Raw genomic sequence first — 21,931 nt, forward strand, 5'->3', positions numbered from 1 at the left:
CTGCTCAGATTTACCTCTTGAGCTTCATTAATTTTTCTGCTGTTACCATAAACTTTGTTCTTTTTAAGAGACTTTCATCTGAAAGGCACTTATTGTTACTCATCTGATTCTTATTAGACTATTAAAACACTTGCAAATAACATAACCCCTATCTGCTTGCTTGGGTAGATACAAAAGATTCCATGATACTTATTTTGAAGAGCAATCATGGTATTCCTGAGGATTTGAACATATTCACAATGTTGATTGAGTAAATGCTGTGTGCATTTTGAGTGTCAATTAGCTACATTTCAACAATGCCTACACTTCAAAACATCATTGTCTATAGAGGGGTTTGAGACTTCCAGTAGTGTTAAAAGTGCTATATAAAGGCAAATCATTTTCATGAAGCTTCTGGATAAATGGAAAATCTTCAGGTTTAAATTTCCATTCAGAAGAATGATTGCCTCAAATCTGAAGAAAGCAAAGTTTGGTGAAAACCTTACTGTGTCTCTAAGACAGTGTCTCCAACATCTACCTCTTAATCAAGTTTCTGCCTTAACACTATTTATGTGGCTTGGTATCAGTTTTGTTTGATAACTTTCATGTCCTAATATGTTAAAGGTAGTGGAAGGGAAAGGTATAGATGCATTTGGGTGAAATAGATAAGCACTTGAAGGTGAAAGAAATCGAGAATAATGTAAATAGAAGAAGATGGGAGTTACTGGGAGGAGTTATAATCCTGGTGATTATGCATTGTATGAAATGAACGTTCAGGAATCATGAATAAAGCATCATATAATGTGCCTAGATTAAATCTGTAGTAGACATGCATGAGACTGGAAGAACACAGCAAGCCAAGCAGAATCAGGAGGTGGAGAAGTCAATATTTCGGATTACCAAGAATATTGACTTCTCTACAACCTGATGCTGCTTGGCTTGCTGTGTTCTTACAGCCTCCTGCATGTCTACTTTGGATTCCAGCATCTGCAGGTTTTTGTTTTGTCTCTAACTATGTTAAATCTGTGGCTGAGAAAAACGTGAAACTATATCAATTTACTAGACTACCCATCACTGTCACTGTTTCAATCAAAGTTGTTTACAGCCAGAAACCATCTGACCCAGCTGTACACATCGTCATTAAATTGTTCTAATTTCTGTATAAAATTAACACTTCCAATTCAATTTTACTTTTACCTTCTGCAAAGTAGTTGCCAATTCTAGTCATTCAATAGCAACATGTGGAAAATTATAGCACTTGTTAGATCTAGTTAAAATAATTTGTCCCCAGGCCATAATCCCGTCGTACTATTTTATTGCTGTGTTCCATGAACATCCTACTGGTATCACTTTTACCATTGTCATAAAGTTATACAGATGTACAGCATGGAAACAGCTCCTTCGGTCCAACTTGTCTATGCTGCTCAGGTATCCCAATCCAATCTAGTCACACCTGCTAGCACCTGGCCCATATCCCTCCAAACCCTTCCTATTCATATACCCATCCAGATGCCTTTTTAAATATTGCAATTATACTAACTTCCAATTCTACACTTCCTCTGGCAGCTCATTCCATACACGTATCACCCTCTGTGTGAAATAGTTGCCCCTTAGAATCCCACCGCTGCCGCCAAGAGACCTAACATATATGGAGCTTCTGGGTGGACTGAGCTTCTGGGACTTATTGATTTTCTGTCCGGCACGATGATGTGCTAATATCCTTTTCATTTTCCCTTCCATATGCACAGTATTTCACAGATTGCGTTTTAACATTCCCCACTGTGTTCATGATTTGGAGATGCTGATGTTGAACTGTGTTGTACAAAGTTATACATCTCACAACACCAGGTTGTTGTCCAACAGGTTTAATTGGAAGCACACTAGCTTTTGGAGTGCCGTTCCTTCATCGACCACCTGATGAAGGAGCGGCCCTCCGACAGCTAGTGTGCTTCCAATTAAACCTGTTGGACTATAACCTGATGTTGTGATTTTTTTTAATCCATGTTCAGCTCTTGTTACTACTACTGATTTAGCACAACTTACTAGAGTGAAGAGAGAAACTTTGTGTGATCTTTGAAAGGTTAAATACTGTTGACCATTTTAGAACTGCTTTGGGAGAGGTTCTTTCATTCGAAGGTTCACAGAAATTTGCAATTCTCTTCCCACAAGCTGGTTTGAATGCTGAACCAATGAGTATATTCAAGTCTGAGATCCCTTAGTTTTTTTCATGCTAAGGGAATGTAGGGAATAAGAATAGTGTGAGAACGTGGTGTTGAAGTACAGGATCAGTCACAATACTGGATGCTGGTTTGAGGAGCTGAATATTTATTTTTGATGTAATTCTTATGGCTTTCTAAAACAAACTGATTTGGCAAACTTGTCTGGCTATAATAAATACTTTCCACAGTTCCTACACCAGCCACACAATTAACCTCAACTGCTTATGCAGGAGGAGTCTTTAAACCAAAACTGATAAGAGTCACTTTATTCTGAGCGGTTACCTGTGCCAGTTCTTCTGTAATGTATTTTAATGTGTTAATTGCATATTTGTTATACTATTGTGCATTGCAGAATATTGACATTTATATTTAACGTACTAAGCAAAGTTTGAATAAGGAATCTAACTTTGAATCACTATGGTCAGTCATTCCAGTCCAGTATGGCAGATATAAGTGGAGTCATTAGAGGCTTTTTAATAGTTGACTTTAAAATAAGTTCCAATTTAAAAATTGGCACCTATGGAGCTCTGTCTTTATTCAGCAACTTGAGAATTGGTTGATTAAATAAGATTTTTTTTAATAGTAGCAATGCCTTAAATTTCAAAACAGCATTGTATGAAAGTGCAGATATATAATGCCTATTTGTGTTTTATCATGGTTTGCAGGCATATGTTTATTTTGACTGAAGGAGTGCTTGTGGTGGTATTTTTGCTCTGTGGCACTGGTTTTCAAAATGTGATTCTTCTGTGGTTCTCTTGGTGATCTGTGGGCTGATTGGAAGCGAAAATCACTGAAGCTGATATTTGCTGGGAAACGTTTGACTGAACTTGCTGATGGTGTTCTAAAGCACATTCCCAACAATATATAACAGCAGGATCAGATTTTCTACACACATGGGATTGAAAACAGAGGAACTGGCCAAAAGTAGAGGTTGATAGAAGACTGAAGCTCTTCAACAGGGAACCAGGTATCACCTCATTAGTGGAGAAAGTGAGGACTGCGGATGCTGGAGATCAGAGCTGAAAATGTGTTGCTGGAAAAGTGGCACATCTTTCCCATTATTTGATTTGTTTATTTTTTGTGATGGCAAGTGCAAATGGATCGAGTAATGGTGAGTGGTCTGTATGGTATTTTGCCTAGTCTTAATGGTACACGGATGAAAATGTTTAAGAATCACATTGGATACCTTGTAAAATAAGGGAAAAATACTTTGAAACCTATCAAACCCAAAGCTAGTGAAAACAAAATAGTCTTTTGCAGTGAGTTTTGTCCTGACATAGGAGACCCTTTTTAAAAATATCTGTCATTTTGAAAATCCTAACCCTGGATTTTACAAGACCTCCATTTTAATTTTTTTTTAAACTGGGATGAAGCTCCATGTTCTGAAAAAGGTGAATGATAGAGTTATGATCAACTGCTTGCAATCATGCGCATGTTGTCATGGCGCAGACATTCAAACTTATTGAAATACCAAGTGATAGTCTAAATATTTTTAAATGATATCTCTCTTAAAAGCAGCAACTGCTTGAGAAGCAGGGAGTTAACCAAGAAGGCTCCTGTGACGTTTGCTGCCATATACGATGTTACAAGTTGATATCTGAACACTTTTTTTTTCTTCAAGTATTACCCTACTTTTATTTTCAAATATATTCTAGCCTGTAGCCAAACTTGCAACTGCAGAGCCGTTCACTGAACCCAGTTAGACGCAAACTGAAAAGAGCTGTGATTGGTAGTTGTAATTCCAAACTATATTCCACATAGCCTAATTTATGTCCTATTTTTCGTGACATCTTAATAATTAACTGCTTCATGATGTACTCAACAAGAACAAAATATTTCTGTAGTTGGGAAATTGTCTAAAAGTTGTCAGAGTTCCCCAAAGCTTTAAAGAAACCTCTTTTGATCATGGGGATCTTGCAATAATTGCAAGCTTCAATCTTCTTATCAACCAAATGAATTGGAAAAAGTGGCTTTAGAGAATGAGCTCATGGAATGCATTCAAAACATTTTCTTAGAACATTATTTCAAGGAATTAATGAAGGAAAAAGCTGTTCTGAATCTAGTATTTTGTAACGAACATTGTTAATTTAGTAACTTTTATAATTCGCCCTGTTGAAGAGTGACTTATAATAGAATATCAAGTTAAGTTTGAAAATGATTTCCAAAGCTAGGAGCTTGTTTATCAATAAAGTCAGTTTGCGACGTAGAGAGATTTGGCTGAAGTAAATTGAGAAATGAGCTAAAAGCTATGATTGATTAAACAATAGCAAACATTTCTAGAAAACCTACTTTCCAGTCTCCTTTATGACTTGAATAAAGAAAACCTGGGAAAAATCGTGCATCTTTGAATAATTGGAAAAGTTAAGGATAGTATTGGATTAATAGAAAAAGTTTGCAATATCAGTGAGAAAACTGATATATGCCCGACAAATTGTTTACATTTCAAAAAAAAAAGAAAGGATGACCTAGAAATTCCCAAAGTAATGGAAAATCGAAAATAAGAATTAAGTTTTAGGAAATAAAAACAGTCTATTAACAAAGAACACATTATTGAAAGTTAGCATTATTTCTTGGGTCAGAAGCAGGAGAAATAATATAAGAAATGTGGTAGGAGGTTAGTGTACAAGGTTGGGAGTAATGTAATAGAATGGATGGAGAAAAAAGCAATTGGGATCTGTGGATACAGAATTGATGAGTAAATTCGAGACTCAGAGTTTGGTACTCGGTGGGGGGTGGGGATTGAGGGGGTAAAACAGAAAAGTGAAATTTATGTAGAAGTTCAGCCATGACTTTAATGAATGATGAAATGCACCTGATGGGCCTGCTCCCTTTTTGTTTGCAACTTTATATTAGTAACAAGGACTGCTGAAGAATAGCTCCAAAGATTAGAGCTACCTCTAGCAGCTTACTTGACATCGGCTCTTTTATTGCATAAGACATCCTTTAAAATGCTCTCCTTGATATAACACAATGCTTCATTGGCTCCTGAATGCTATGTTTCAGCCATTGGTGACAAGGGTTGCAATTATGATAAAGCTAGCTGTGCTTATCTACCTCTGCACATGACAGTGGTCTCTTGGTCTTTATCTTGCACTGTATGATGCAGTTCCATATGGTTGCCTTTCATAGTGAGGTTAATCTTTAGTTTGAGAAGGGAAAAGATAAAAATGCATCAGTGTAAAAATGGGACAGGCTGCCCTGTTCCATTCTGATATTTTAATTAATAAGTCTTGGCTGCATTACTATTTTTCCTCTCAGTGGATCGTAAAATCTAAACCTTTTTCCAATTGGAGAGGATGCTGCCTTAATTGGGGTTTATATAATATTCCATTTGGGAATTTGCTGGTAAAATATGCAAGAAGGTATATACTTAACTGGCGCTCACTGATGTTACCTAGTATGGTAACAACGTCTGAAAATGAATCTTCCAGCTCAGTGGGCAAACTTACATCCAGAACCTCGACCCGAGCTACAAATCTTCTCAAAACTCGCTAATACTTAACTGATGTGAGAGAGTTGATCTGTGTACCAATGAAATAAAAACGGGGTGCTGAATTTTTAGAATTGTTTATTTGCTTAGTTTTCTGAATTTAAATTCTACACTTTATTTCATGTACTCCAGTTTTAATAGTATTATCGATTTAGTTTATACATATGTGGGGAAAATGTTCAAGAATGTAAACATACGACTGATACCCTATCTCATGGAGGTTTGCATTGGTCAGGTATACTTGCACTGTTGTGGATAGGCTTATAGTTTTTGAAATGTGAACTTGTGCATCAGGTGGACCTATATAGACTTCTTTCTAAGTCTCCAAATAATCCATGTATCTTGGACTGTACTACAATTTCTTTCCTCTCCCTTCCATGAGGCTGACATTCATAGAGTTTGTCCTTTTGTTATTTTTATGCACTTTCACCTTTTTCCTCTTCCAGTGCTATTTAAATAGTTGTTGTTTCTGTTGATTTTTAATTCTCTCCCTCTCCCATGCTCTCCACCCCTCTTCCCTGAACCCCAATAATTTTAACTAGTTTCAGGACAAAGTAATTTAAAATTGGCTGTTCTGATTCTAAATTACCAGTGATTCTTCGCCTGAAAATGGGTGGTAATTTGTTTTTCAAGTATTCCATGCTGATGAGATGTAACAGGTTCTGGAATTGTACTGCTGCTACTTCGAATACATCCCTCTTTTTTAACTCTGAGGCAAAATATTCATTGCTCTCATTAGATGTAATCGTCATACAATAAACATCCAAGTTGAAAACCATCTGTCAAAGCGTGTTTTGATTCAGGAATTGTTTAATTTGAAAGGTTACCTTCATTATTTAAGGAAAGGTGGGAAATCAGGAAATCATAGACTTCAGTATAAACTCTGGTGTGGTGGACTTAATGGAATCTATAATTATGACAGACTTGAGCGACTTGGAGTATGCCAGTTTGTCATGGAATTGTAAAGCATATGTCATAACTAAGAGACTAATTAGTTGTTTTTATGGTTGTACAAGTGGGGAATGTCTATGTTGTAATTTGTAATGAATTTTTCAGGAGGCAGTTGTGTGCTTCTACATAAGACGTTTGCTAAAAGTGCATGAAATTGAAGGCAAATTATTAACCTTGCTTGGAAATAGTTCAGATGGTGGAAAATAAGACACAATTGTAACAAATATGTATGCAAATTAAAAGAAAATGATGAATGATATCTTCAACTGTTTATTGTTATCCAAGACACAAAAGACAAATGAAGGATGGACTCTGATGCATCAATGTTTGAGTGCACCCATTTTGGACCAAAAAAAGGATAAATCTGAGTTGGAAGCAAATAGCTTTCTTGATTTGGAATGATACCCACCTGTGTTAATGCCCACCTAAGTTGATTTTCACATGACTTAGTAGACTGATTATTAAAATTGGGCAGGCGAGCAGTGTTCCAACAGAAATTAGAATCTGGATTGCAGGATTTGGTGCTTCCTTTCTTTGTTTCCTGTTGTACCTCACCATTTTAAGATGTTGGGACTTGAGGCATGATTTCAGCTTGGCGGACAAGGTGTCACTCTGAACTAATCTTTTTCAGCTATATTGCGTGTTTCGTTAACACAATTTCACACGATTGACAAATTGGAGATGTTGTCTCTAAAGCGCAAAATTTTAGAATGTGTTGGCTGTAATGAGATTACATTACCAACACTTTAAGTGCTGTTTCTAAAGTGAAATTTTCCTATAACGTGAGATTGCACAAAAACACAACCATCATCTTATAGAATACTACCTGTATTGGTAACCAGCTTCTCCCATTATTGAGGCCATTGCAGCTGCTTTTAAGTAGAGCTTCAGTCTCTTTTGAAGTGTTTAACTTTCAGCTTCCTCTGAAATGTTGGCCATTTGAGAGTTGGCTAACAGGACTTGGCATGGGAGACTTTTTTTTTAGCTACACAACTGTAGCTGGTCCAGACTTTGCAAGAGTTTTGCCTCAATGCTTTGTGGGCCTGGGGCTATCCTATACCCTTGTTTGACCCCAGTTTAGAGATTGAAGGACCTTTTATGACCTCTGTCACTGTCTAAGAAAAGGGACAAGCCAGTCAGAATTGAGATGATGAAGGATTTCTTCTGAGTTGTGGAATTCCCTATCATTGAAAGCTGTTGGGGCCAGTTTGTTAGATGAATTCAAAAGGAAGCTGGATATGGCCCTTTTTTTTTTGGCTAAAGGGATCAAGCAGCATACTGAAACTGCATGATCAGTCATGATATTGGACCGCTTGAAGGGCTGAATAGCCTACTCTTACACCTGTTTTCCATGTTTATATGTTTATCAGATCTACATTTTAGGGTTTGTAGTTATGAAGTCATTACAGGACTTTAATGGGAGTATTGAGTACAGGAGTTAGGAGGTCCTGTTGCGGCTGTACAGGATATTGGTTAGGCCACTGTTGGAATATTGTGTGCAGTTCTGGTCTCCTTCCTATCGGAAAGATGTTGTGAAGCTTGAAAGGGTTCAGAAAAGATTTACAAGGATGTTGCCAGGGTTGGAGGATTTGAGCTATAGGGAGAGGCTGAACAGGCTGGGGCTGTTTTCCCTGGACCGTCGGAGGCTGAAGGGTGACCTCATAGAGGTTTACAAAATTTGAGGGGCATTGGTAGGATAAATAGGCAAAGTCTTTCCCTGTGGTCGGGGAGTCCAGAACTAGAGGGCATAGGTTTGGGGTGAGAGGAGAAAGATATAAAAGGGACCTAAGAGGCAACGTTTTCATGCAGAGGGTGGTGCATGGATGGAATGAGCTACCAGAGGAAGTGGTGGAGGCTGGTACAATTGCAACATTTAAGAGGCATTTGGATGGGTATATGAATAGGAAGGGTTTGGAGGGATATGGGCCAGGTGCTGGCAGGTGGGACTAGATTGGTTTGGGATATCTGGTCGGCATGGACAGGTTGGACTGAAGGGTCTGTTTCCATGCTGTACGTCTCTGACTCTAAGTTATTTGCATGAGCAACTGATTGGTGTACATTCCACAGAGAGCCTAATTTACTGCACCAAATCATTCGGTCAGTTGACTTAAATCGATTGAAGAGTTCCTGATGTTCTTGATACTTTTCTTGATCTTTGTAGTGATACAAACGTAGGTCAGACGTTCTTGTGTGGAATGTCTAAAGCCACATTCTACCTTTGGGAAGATTTTGCTGACTACATAAAAGTTTGTTCAGGAGAATGGGTAAAACGGAAGTAACTCCACTCAATTGTTTCCACAGAATAATTGAGCTCCCTTCTTGATCATTGCATGGTGGCTAAGTGGTTAGTACTGCTGCCTCACAACACCAGGGACCCAGTTTCAATTCCAGCCTCTGGCGACTGTTTGTGTGGAGCTTGCACATACTTCCTGTGTCTATGTGGGTTTCCTCCCAGGTACTGCAGTTTCCCCCCGCCACGGTCCAAAGATGTGCAGGTTCGGTGAATTGGTCATGCTAAATTGGCCTTAGTGTTCAGGGTGAGTAGGTTAGGTTCATTAGTCATGGAAAGTGTAGAGTAACGTGGTAGAGAAATGGGTCTGTACGGCATACTCTTCGGAGAGTCTGTGTGGACTTGTTGGGCGAAACAGCCTGTTTCTGCACTGTAGGGATTCTATGATTTAAGGTTGTCACAGTCCCTGTAGCAAGGGGACAATGGGTAGTTAACTTTCTCCAAATTTGAGAGAGAATTCCTTGGAAGTTTGATGTGAACACACATGCCAGTTTTGAAGTTCTCAGTTGGAACACTATCTTTGTTTTTTTCATCTGCTAAATTTCTTAGTGCAGATCTCCCATTTGATGGTTCAACCATGGATACTTCTTTGTGGATCACCACCTTGACATGATTGTGAGTTTCCATAATCCCTTGAATTATGATGCAAAGTACTTCACGTTGTATTCTCCAATTACATTCAGCATCACACATAACCAGAAAAGAAGTGAGAATGCAAATGAATGTGTGACTGAAAAATAGTATAATGGAAAGGGCTTTAGATAGTTGGGATGTTGGAATTGGGTTTAGGAGCCTGCAGGTAGGCCCACACTAGATAGTTTACACCTAACTAGTGTTTGAGCTGAGTTTCTTTGTTTTGCCTATGCTACTGGGAAAGGTTCACACTTGGCAGAGATGTGGGAACTAGGTGACCTGCCCGGAATACTGAGGAGATTGATGGTGCTAGAGTGGAGTATAGTAAGTTAGGTGGGTTCAGAGTAAGGGCAAAAAATAATTTTCTAAATCAGGAGTTAGATTTCACCGTTGAGCGTACAGCATATGATATATAACATTTGAGCTACAGGCAGAGATTGCTATGTGAAATATCATTGTCTAGATGGCGTATTACTTGCTAGAATTTGCAGATGTGGTCATGAACTGAGACAATCAGTGCAAACTACTGAATATACAATTGTGTTGTCATGAACTGAAGCTTTATAAGGCAATGTTAATTTTGTAGAATTCTCCCTTTTTAAATTATATCCAGCAAGCATCAGTTGCAAAATCCTAGATGTGCTTCAGAATTGGTGTGCCATGTTTACACTGACTATATTTAAAACTTTTAAGCGAACAATAGTGGATGTTTTAAAGGTGGTTGGGATAGGCTAATCCAGTGGTCAGGGTTCAATGGCTTTCAAGTCTAGGGTACAGATGTGGCAAGTAGAGGTAGATGCTGGATAATATTTCAAGTGTAATTATGCAGGGGACACCAAATTAACATATGAAAACTTTGGCAGGGTGTGTAAGGAGAGTGGAAAGCCGGGGCAGTATTAGGAAGTATTGTAGAATCCCTACAGTGTGGAAATAGGCCATTCAGTCCAACAAGTCCACACTGACCTTCTGAAGAGTATCTCACCCAGACACATTCCCCTACTCTATTACTTTACCCCTGACTAATGCATCTAAAGTGTACACACTTGGATTATGGGAAGAAACGCACACATACTCAGAACGTGCAGACTCCTTACAGACAGTCGCCTGTGGCTGGAATTGAACCTGGCGCTGTGAGGCAGTAGTGCTAACCGTTTAGAATATTAACTAAATATTTCAAAAAGAACTACAGTCTTGTAAACACTCAGGTACCTAATATTTGCGTATATTTCAAAGTGGCCAATTTTTTAAAAAACAAGTTAGCAATTAATTTTATTTCCTGTTGCTGAACTGGACTCTACGAGAGTATCTTCAGCTGACCACACTGAGTCATGCAATGCAGTATCCTTAGCTGATCTATACTGAGGCGCACACAACACCAGGGTTGAATCTTTCCAACCCTTTCTGACTTTTGTGAGCAAGTTGGGGGAGTTGCATGAGATGGCCAGTTTCTTGCTGCTGAGAGCAGGATGTTCAATTTTCCAACCAAGGTCTTAGTTAATAAATCTTTCAGGTTTTTGCCTCTCTCTCTTAGAAGCTCATTATGTTGTGTTGGAGTGTCGGACATTGGAGAAGCTTTCAAAATCTTGAGGGATATGGATAGGGTGAATAGCCAACGTCTTTTCCCCTAGGTGGTGGAGCCCAAAATTGGGGGGGTGGGGGCAAGTGCATTGGTTTAAGGTATGAGGAGAATGATGATATAAAAGGGACATGACATGCAATCTTTTCATGCAGTGGATGTTGAGTATATGGAACGAGCTGCCAGACGAAGTGGTGGAGTCTGATACAGTTACCATGTTCAAGAGGCATCTGGATGGGTTCATGCACAGAAAAGGTTTAGAGGGATATGGGCCAAATGCTGTCAACTGGGACGAGTTTAACTTAGGATATCTGGTCAACAAAGATGAGCTGGACCGAAGGGTCTGTTTTTGTGCTTTACAGTTTGATTCTCAAGAAGGAAATCCTTAAAGTGCAACTGCAGGAGGTAATGTTGCTACATGACTACATTGCCAAATAAAGGAGTCAGAATGAGAAAAGAGACTCCAAACCAAACAGTAGCTCCTGAAATTCAAGACTCTAATTTGAAGAAGGGAACAAAATACTTCAAAATTTTTTATAGTTTCTTTGTTTCTCGTTAATTGCCTAATCTCCTTTTAAGGGACCAATGCACACTTTAGTTACTCATTGCCTTTTTATATACTTGTTAAAAATTTTGTAATCTGTTTTTATATTTCCTCATTTTCTCATTCCATTGTTCCTTTCCTTTTAAAAAAGGAAATGCTGGAGAAACTCTGATCTGGTAGCATCTGTGGAGGGAGAAGCAGAGTCATGTTTCAAATCCAATCACACTTTGAACTTTTTATTTTGGTCATTCTTTGGGTCACTTTCTAAACCTCTATCCTGTTCCTGTGCTCATCTGCAAAAGTAATATTTCTTAGTTGTGTTATGGAGTTAAGTTATGCCATAGTTTTTATATTATCTGTATTCCAACCCCCCCCCCCCCCCCCCCCCCCAGTATCAGTTTGGCTACGGTCTGCAAATGTCCTGAGGCAACTTATCAGTGACGTTCAGAAAAGTTTTTAATTCACTCAACTGAATGCAACAAAGCTTTTGTGGCCTCCAGCATGTTCCAATTTAAAAAAAAAAGTTGCTTAAATCTGTGCAATACCTGTACCCATTTTTACAGAACAAAAAAAAATTAATGCAATATGTCCAATAGAGGGCAGCATTGTGAGGCTGCATGAATTGACATTTGACTAATTTTAGATATATTTGAAAAGGCCCTTGCACCCTTTTGGGCTCCTCTTCCAAAATTGTTAATACCTGAATGCTACCATTGCAACATTACATTTGCTTCTAAAAAAAACAACTGGCTGAATCTTTAGCTGAGAAGAAACAGAGTTGAAACATTTTTGACTCCATCTGTTTTCCTAACCCAAGAAAGATCCACCTTCTGAAAACAACCTAACAAGATGAATTTGAAATCTTACTTGCTGCCAGTCCACCAGGACACCAAAGTTGGTGTTCACAGCTTGATGATCTGCGAGATGCCTTTGGCTTCAAACCTGCAATGTGTCTTTTGCTGACCAGTTCCATTGTAAAGGTTATTCTGGGCATCCAGTTCACAAAGTCCTATGATGTACAGCAGATGTGTTTAGACCCATTGTCTCAATTTTCAGGACCTAAGCTGATTCAGAATATTAACAGCAATCTAGTTTGGTGTTTGAGAGTAAATCTGAAACTGACTGTATGTTTATAGGTGTTACTTTGTATCCACATGGTGAACTCGCTGCTGATTTAGTACAGCTTGCTGAAATGGGTCACCTGTGACCAGTTACGGAGATACATGTCCGTATAACCAAAGCCTGCAAGGCAATGAGGCAAATTTATGATTCAAGATTAATATTTATTCTGTGGAAATTTTCTGTCTTACTGCCACAAAGTTTACTATTCAGAGTTGTACAGGTGGTATTCCTGTGATTTTTTTTCTATCACTTGTTTAATAGCTCTGTAAGCACTAACATTTTGAAGTGGTGTTCTTCAACTGCTGTATATTATGAGTGCATTGTATGAAACTGTTGAGAAACCTGTCATAGAAGATGTTTGCAAGCATCTTGACTGTGTCCAAAAAAAACCTTTTAACAGACACAAAAATGTCAAAAGTGCAAGTTAGTACTCCGAGACTGAGTGTCCCATTTGTTCTATTTTTCAGTGAAACGTGATATCCAGCAAGATGACGAAGAAGCTGTCCGTGTTAAAGAGCAGAGTATTCTGGAGCTGGGAGGGCTTCTTGCCAAAACTGGGCAAGCAGCAGGTAAACTGTATAAGTGTCTTTAGTTGAGATATACACACAGCATAATGCATTGAATGCACCTGAGACTGAGCTACGAAAATGTGTTTCTCTTTAGGGCATTCCATTTCTTGTTTATGCATGATGACGCAGCAGACAAGTCTTACAAAGGGACTGTGTGAAATGGGCATTTGACAAATTTGAGATATTTGTAATTACTCCTGCTCCTGCTGAAAAGCTGAAACCTTTTTGACTCCATCTGTTTTCCTAACCCACCAAAAATCTACTCTGAAATCACAGCTTAACAGGCTGAATTTGAAATCTTCCTTGCTGTCAGACTACCAGGACACTAAAGGTGGTAGTCATAGCTTACGTTAAAAGCCATTTTGCTGGACTGTTGATTTTTTTTTGGATGGGAAAAGGCAGACCTTTTGGTGATTCTTTCCTATTTTGTTTTCAATCTGATTGTCAGAAGTTTCTATTGCAGATGTTACCAAGTAATCTTACAGTCATAGAATCAGAGAGTAGTACAGCACAGAAACAGACCCTTTGATCCAACTAATACATGCCAAACAAAATCCCAAACGAAACTGGTGTCTCCTGCCTGCACCTGGTCCATATCCCTCCAAACCTTTTCGTCTTCCTGTATTTATCCAAATGTCTTTTAAACGTTGTAATTGTACCACACCCACCACTTCCTCTGGATGTTTGAACCACCCTCAGTGTGAAACAATTTCTTTTTTGTTTTTAAAATCTCTTTCGTCTCCCCTTTTTGTTTTAAAAGTATATTCATTAGTCTTGAAATCACAGATGTTGCCTGACTTGCTGAGCACGCTGAGAACTTTGTAGAAACTTAGATGGCACAGTGTCTAGTAACAGTGGTATTGGATTGTATCCATTTAAGTGGAATAAACACACTACAATTACTTCTGGAAAGTCCAAACCTGGTTTTCAATAGATGCGAGCTACAGTGTAAAATTGATTATCAGCCGATATTATTTGAAATTTTATTCAGATGGTCCCTGAATAACTGGTAAATGAAATGGTAGATCTTTTGCGTGTACATTATGGAGTACTCTTAATAATAGGCAAAAGTGAGGACTGCAGATGCTGGAAACCAGAGTTTAGATCAGAGTGGTGCTGGAAAAGCACAGCAGGTCAGGCAGCATCCGAAGAGCAGGAAAATCGGCATTTCGGGCAAAAGCCCTTTATCAGGAGTGAAGGGCTTTTGCCCAAAACGTCTATTTTCCTGCTCCTCTGATGCTGCCTGACCTGCCTTGCTTTTCCAGCACCACTGTGATCTATTCTTAATATTAGGTTTGTTTGATCTATAGTTTTATTCTGCACTAAACTAACCTCCTCTGATTTTGGCTTGCTAGATACTAAATTGCGAAGATGCTTCAATTGATCAGCATTTTAGGTACATAAATTATGTAAATGCTTTCAAAAACCCTACATAATCTATTTACCAAGAGTATTTTAAATCACGCCTCACCCTCTCCCAATTCAGACTTGTTTCACGTTTTTAGAGACATTCCCTCTTGAACTGAGAAGTGAAGGTTGATTTTTCTACAGTTTCGTCCAAGCTCACAGAGCATTCTTCCCCTCTCTAGTTGACAGAAATGCACATACAGCTACCCTTCATAAGGTATATTCTGTTCTCTGTGCAAACTTGGATGGTTTTTAGCAGAATTTAAGAACCGTATGTCACATTCGGACTTTGTCTTAAAGAGGCAAAGAAGTTGCCTTAAATAGGTTGTTTTAGTTTCTACACAAAGTAATTTTCACAGCGGAAGACCATTTGGCCCGCTGTACTGTTTTTTTTTCTGCTGTTTCCCAACAATTCTGTATTTTTCTACCCTTCGAGTATTATTTTTTAAGAAGTTCCAATTGAATTTGCTTCTTAGGTATTTTCAATCCATCACAAAGCACAAGACCCGGATATTTAAATTTTTAAAAATTGCAATTGTTGGTTAGGTGTTGCTAGGTTGGTCAGCATTTATTGTCCATCCCGATTGCTGTTGTCTGTGTGGTGTACTGTTTGTCCCAGTGACACTGAAGGAATGGTGATCTAGAGGCATACAGTACAAAAGGGGTCCTTTGGCCCATCGAATCCGGAGTGTCAAAGCTACACTAAACCTGCAGTAGACTCATACCCTTGAATGTTATGACATTTCAAATGCTTGTCCCAATACTTTTTGAAGGTTGAAGGTCCCCCCCCCCGTCTCGATGAAAACTATTTTCCACAAACCTCTAAATCCCTTGCCTTTCACTGTAAAATTATGCCTCCTTGTTGACCTTTCAAATAAGGGGATCAGTTGCTTTCTGTCCATCCTGCACATGCATCTCAATTTTACCTCTCTGCTCCAAAGCAAATGAGTATATTGATCTCTCTCCACGCTGCTTCATCCGCCCTGACTGACTATAGTGCGGAGACCAGAATTGCATACAGTCATCCAACTGTGGCCTAACAGTGGCCTCCAGCATAACTTCCCTGCTCTTATAATCTACACCTTGACTAGAAAAGACGTGCTGTCTTAACTACCCTATTAAACTTCTCTACCACCTTCAGGAATTTACGGACAAGCAAATTGCAAGTCGTGGTAGTTTATTACTTGAAGGGGAGCTTGTAGTGCTGGTGTGCCCCCTGCACCTGCTGCCTTCATCCTTCTGGATGGTAGAGGCCGCAGAGCTGGAATCTGCTGTCAATGGAGCCTGAGTGAATTGCTGTAATGCCTGTTCCTTAAATCGGTGCCTTGGTTTTTATTAAACCTTTGCCACTGTAAACTACTGCTAGTGCATTCAAATTTTTGAGATTGTACACATTTATGAAATTGCATGATTGAGGGGGAGAAATGCCACATAACTTACACTGAGTGAATGGTTTACCCCTCAGTTTGTTCAGATTTTATTTTTGAAAAAAATCTGCTCATTGCTGCCACTTCAGGTAAGCGCATAACTTGTCAAGTTATTATTTGCTGCAGTGCCCCATGCGTACTCTTTGGGGAAACTAACAGTAGCTTCACTGGATTCCAATGGTGATTATGTTAAAATTTATTTTATTACACTCTATCTCAGGTTAGACTCAGATATTTAAAACACGAAAGGAGGCTATTCGGCCCACTGTATCTGTCAGTCACCAAAGATCTGTAAAACTAATTCTGTTTTCTAACTTTTGACCATAGATCTGGAGGATCTGGAGGCTATAGCAATGCAATGAATAGTTGAATTATAAATCGAATTACTGTTTCTCAATATAGTGTTGACTGTACGTTCTAATTATTTTTTGTAGGTTTGTTTTTGTTCATCTTATGACAAACAAAAATGCCAGCTCCAAGAAATGTTCCTATTTCTTGTGACCAGTTGCAATTTAGATAGGAGTTTTGTAATGTTAACTAGTGATGCCCCTATACCAAAGTCAAAAGTTTCTACCTGCCCTGGAGTTGAGGTGGTATATCTGAACAGGTAGATTAAACATTTTAATCGAGAATGACTTTATAGTGAAAGGCAGTCTGCTGACACCACAGAGCACGTGTACTATTCCCTGTGAATATGGATAAGGCCATGAATCGGAAGAGGGTTGGGGAACGATGAGGCTGGGTTGGAAGGACCAGGCCATGGGGGATGAACACAGAACCTCAACCTCTCTCTGTTTTCTACTTCTTCCCAAGGCGCTGTTTCATGAATGTATTACTGCTGCTTAATAGTCATTGCTACTGTTTCACAACAATGCACTTTATTTTCTTGTTTCATCCTTTTTTGTTTTACTTACTTGTATATGCTTTATCTCATCTAATTACTGTTGCTCAACCCAGATTAGATGGAGTATTTCCCAGAGTGTGGGCAGTAAGTGTGAAGGAGATTCAATGGAAATTGAATCTTGGTATTCACAGCTTCAAAACATCTTCAGTACAAAGACAAAGTGCTGAGATGATGTCTGCTAAAATACTAAGTAGCTAATGTCTATGGCCAAAGAAAATTCAGGATTTTGTTTTTCATTTTGTGTATAATGCAGCCCTGATATTTAAAATCCACTTTTCCTCTCCAAAGAACTGGGGGGACTGCTGAAGTACGTCAGACCATTCCTGAATTCCATCAGTAAAGCCAAGGCTGCTCGATTGGTTCGGTCATTGCTCGACTTGTTCCTAGATATGGAAGCGGCAACTGGCCAAGAGGTAAGAGTTAACACTGCTGAATTATGTAGTCATAGAAACATAGAGATATACAGCATAGAAACAGACTCTTCGGTCCAATATGTCCATGCCAACTAGATATCCTAAATTAATCTAGTTCCATTTACAAGCACTTGGCCCATATCCAATTCAACCTTTTTCTATTCATATACCCATCCAGATATCTTTTTTTAAATGCTGTAATTGTACCAGCCTCCACCACACCCTGGCAGGTGACGTGTGTATGCCATGACCTTTCGCATGAAAAAGTTGCCCCTCAGGTCCCTTTTTAAATCTTTTCCCCTCGCCTAAATCTATGCCACCTAGTTCTGGACTGCCCGATCCAGGGAAAAGATTTACCCTATTCATGCCCTCATGATTTTATAAACCTCCTACAAAGTCACCACTTGCTCCAGGGAAGATATCCCTGCCTATTCAGCCTCTCCCTAAAGCTCAAATCCTCCAAGCCTGGTATCATCCTTGTAAATTTTTTCTGAACCCTTTGATCAAATTGATTTTCTATTCAATGTTTAATCTGACAGAACAAGCAAAAGAATACAATTTTAATCAAGCAGGGTTGATATCGACTCGAAATTCTTGCGTTTTACAATCTCATGGCTATAGATAATGAATCAACTGCTTCTGGAACTTAAATTGATATTGAAAGCGCAGTCCACCTGTCCTTCCAGTTGGTAATTATTGTAAGGTGTGAATGAACTATCAAAAGGATAACCAGCTACATAATACAAGTCACCATGGATCAGTGCTGATCCTACTTGGGGATTTTACAGTGATATCCTTCAAACGAGCCATCAAACTGAGACCCATCCCTTGTGTCTACAAAATCCCTGTGATGCTTTTTGAAGAAAAATTGAAATATTGGATAATATTTATCCCTCCACTGACATCACTAAACCCGATGATTTAGTCATGTATTTTATTGATGTTTGTGTGGCTAAGTTGTACTGAGTATTTGAAGCCTGCCTTCTTCTTATTTTGGCACATCCTGAGACTCCAAAATCTCTGACATTTTATGTTTTTAAAAAAAATTAGATTTTCTATCCTTCTTTGCATAGGTTTCTAAAATGCTGTGCCCTCATACCAGAAGTTATCCTTGTAATTGCCCTTATACTTCCCTATCAGAATTAACTGAACTGTGGCTTTCACAGGTTGAATTATGTTTAGAATGCATCGAGTGGGCAAAATCTGAGAAGAGGACGTTCTTACGCCAGGCTTTGGAGGTACGTTTCTGATTTATTAATTGGCCTCCACAGAGGAAATATCACATCCAATTCAACTTTGCAATTCACTTGAGTTTAGAAAATGTTTCTAAATCGAATTGTTTTTAACTAAAGTGCTGTGAGCTCCCCATTATCCCATACTCAAAGCATCTGTAATTCTAACGCAAATGGTAAAAATGCAAAGAAAATTTACCATTTTTATAAAAGCTTTCAAATATGTAAATTTGAGAATTTTATGCATGAAGTTCAATCACACGTTCATCTGCCATGTGGTAGTTCTTCCAGCGCCTCCCCACCCCTCAACAATCATATAAGATAACTCCCAAGCAAGGACTGAAGTGAAGATGTGTTGTTTTGACTTCAAAACAAATGGGAATGTAAGAGACTAGAAAAGGGTGCTTATCCTTTAGTAGAATTTTGGTGTCAGTTCATCAATGATCTACAACATTAAAGCGCAAAGGAAGAAGTTTAGAGTTATTTGTGAAAGCAGGCAAATGTATAAAAAATATTATTCAAGAGAGCTCCTCAGTCTAAATCCTTAATGCTTCAGCCTGGACATCAAGATGCAGGTGTTAATTCTGCTGATGACCCTAATTAAATAGTTTCCAGAATTCAGTGATTAACTTGCATGCCATTTTAAATTTAAGATTTTTATTGAAAGAATACTAGAGTGTACTGTATTGGATTTCTTTTCTATGAATGTTTTTCATGCGACCAGCAGATTTGTTTAATTGGCATCCCCATATATACCAGCTAATAGGAGTTTACTATACAGGAGGTCTGCATAATGAATGGTTTCATTCCTGAGCATGTTTAAGTCTATGCTTACACGAGTTGGAACAATATAAAATATCCATTCATGAGTACAAGCAAGTGTTCACATGTTGAATCCTTAAAATTAGTAGGGATCCTATTTGTATGTATGAGTGTTCATAAGTCAAACACTCTTAAATCGCAGACTGTCTATACTGTATTAGTATAATTTTCTTTTAAGACCAGTTACCAAAAGTAATGCTTTTTGGAACAGCAAGCATCTTTTAATTTTGACTTATTTCCCATATTTCACACTTAAATAGTCTTTTTAAAAACTGCTGTTCATAAAATCCATTGTTTTGGTTTCCCTGTGTCATTTTGAAGGAATCTCCCTTATCTATTTTTGACCAGCAATATATTGGATTATTAGATTTGTACAGTTTTTGATACTTGCGACCTTTCTAGGTTCTGCATGGCTTTCACGTGAGAGTGGGGGAGATTTAGTGCTGGTCCAGTGCTTATGTACTTTCCGGTTAGTGGTTTATGCCATCACTGCATAAGCAGAATCTTGGAACAGGGCAGTAGTCCATTGACCTAGTTAAGAGTTTTCTTTTGTCTGAATAATTTTGTCTGACCTTGTGGAACTTAGCTTAGACACAAGTGCAGGTTGCCTGTGATGTGACTCTCATTTTTGCTGAAATGGATCTTCAAGCTGTTGAAATCACTTTCTTTCAAGTGAATCCCTAAAGTTTACAAAATAAAGTTAGCTTGTTCTGAATAGGGCAGTTTGATCCATAATCGCTGACATAGCAAGTGAAATCTGTACTTCAAAATTAAACTGCATCACTTAAGATTTTGTGATGAAACTATAGTTTTGTTTTTACAAAGTTGTTTGGTTTATTGCAAAATTGAGGTTGTAGACATCTCAGGAGAACCTGTCTAAACTTGTTCTGATTTGTTCATGTAGAATAATAAATGTTTGCAAGGAGGTATTATCCAGGGAACTTGTAGAGTAGACAGATTTTTTTTAAAAAGGCAGTTGGAAACATTTTGAAGTTTGTGATGTATTTACAGTTCAACAGTTTCCTGAATCATCTTGCATATTGTTGTTTGTCTTAAAAATCAGAAGATAACTCAAGTATGATATTGTGAGCTTTTCATTTGTGGATGAAGGCTTTCATACATGTATAGTAACAATTTCCTTTACAACTAGCTGGTAAAGAGCACCCACTATTGTTCTTACATCAAGCCTAGGGTCTTCTCTTATTCTATATCTATGAACACTGCAGATACGATTAAGTTTGACGCAGTTCTAGAGCAGTGAGATTATACTTAATTGAACAAATTAAATTTGTGATCTGGAAACCTAACACCAATATCTGTGACTGTTGCCTGATTTTGTTTCTGAGAGTTGACCTTAAACCAACTGAAACGCGAAGCTGCTAAGACCATGTCTGCTAAGTGCTTGTAAGGTAACAATGAAGTAAAAATGTCCAGTGGAGTGATAGTATAGCACTGTTTAAAGTGGTGGCACAAATATGTGGAAGCACTTGTATCTGGAGGAAATTTTGAATCATGTGTTTGACTCCGACCATCTGTTAGTGTTGGCAAAGCTATAGGAGTGTAATCAGCTATTTTAGCTATCATGGGGAGTAAATTCTACACTTGGTAAAATGAGATTCAGACTTGAATGATGTGGTAAATGATGAGAAGCTACTCTTGGCAAGAAGTAATGATCTTGACTATACATATAAATACTAATGATCGTTGGTTCACATTGAAGTAACCTATTTGAGGCTAGAGAGCTGGATTCATTTTGAGGTAGATACTTTCCCTCTAATTCATATTTCTGTTCCTAAAGAAGGGATATTTCAATTGAGATGCATTACTGATTGCAGTATAAATATAGTATCTTTTTTTTCCTCCCACCTCCAGGATACAAGTTAAATATATTAAGTACCTTGGGTATACTGAAAAAAAGCAAAATTTAATTGCTAGGATTATTGTTTGACGTAGGTTGTAGTGAGGTTTTAAATAAGGTTTAAATAATTCGCATCACAGGCAAACGTACTGTTTTTTATATCATAAGATTTTCAACATTCTGTACTCTTGTACTTTTCTTGTGTAGAAGAATGAGGTGAGAATCTAGAAAAAGCATAAAATTTTGAAGGAAATACATAAGTTAGAAGTAGAGAGGATGTTTCCACTGGCAGGCGAAACTAGGACAAGAGGGCATAGCCTCAAACTTAGAGCAGATTTAGGACTGAATTGAGAAGGAACTTCTTCACCCAGAGGGTTGTGAATCTATGGAATTCCATGCCCAATGAAGTAGTTGAGGCTTTCTTATTGAATGTTTTTAAAACACAGAATTTTTCAACCAGTAAAGGAATTAAGGGTTATGGTGGGAGGGTGGGCA

At 38.3% G+C, this 21,931-nt stretch overlaps 1 protein-coding gene across 2 annotated transcripts in view; it reads left to right on the forward strand.

The window, feature by feature from the left end:
• Positions 1-21,931, forward strand: part of LOC132830868 (26S proteasome non-ATPase regulatory subunit 11) — a 105,280-nt gene that overhangs the window by 18,576 nt on the left and 64,773 nt on the right. For both annotated transcript variants that reach the window (XM_060848766.1, XM_060848767.1), the window contains exons 2-4: positions 13,272-13,373; positions 17,400-17,524; positions 18,691-18,762. In XM_060848766.1, coding sequence (XP_060704749.1) covers positions 13,272-13,373; positions 17,400-17,524; positions 18,691-18,762 — 299 coding nt within the window. The remainder of the gene's footprint in view (positions 1-13,271; positions 13,374-17,399; positions 17,525-18,690; positions 18,763-21,931) is intronic.

This window comes from Hemiscyllium ocellatum, chromosome 32 (genome assembly GCF_020745735.1).
Source record: "Hemiscyllium ocellatum isolate sHemOce1 chromosome 32, sHemOce1.pat.X.cur, whole genome shotgun sequence".
Classification (NCBI taxonomy): domain Eukaryota; kingdom Metazoa; phylum Chordata; class Chondrichthyes; order Orectolobiformes; family Hemiscylliidae; genus Hemiscyllium; species Hemiscyllium ocellatum.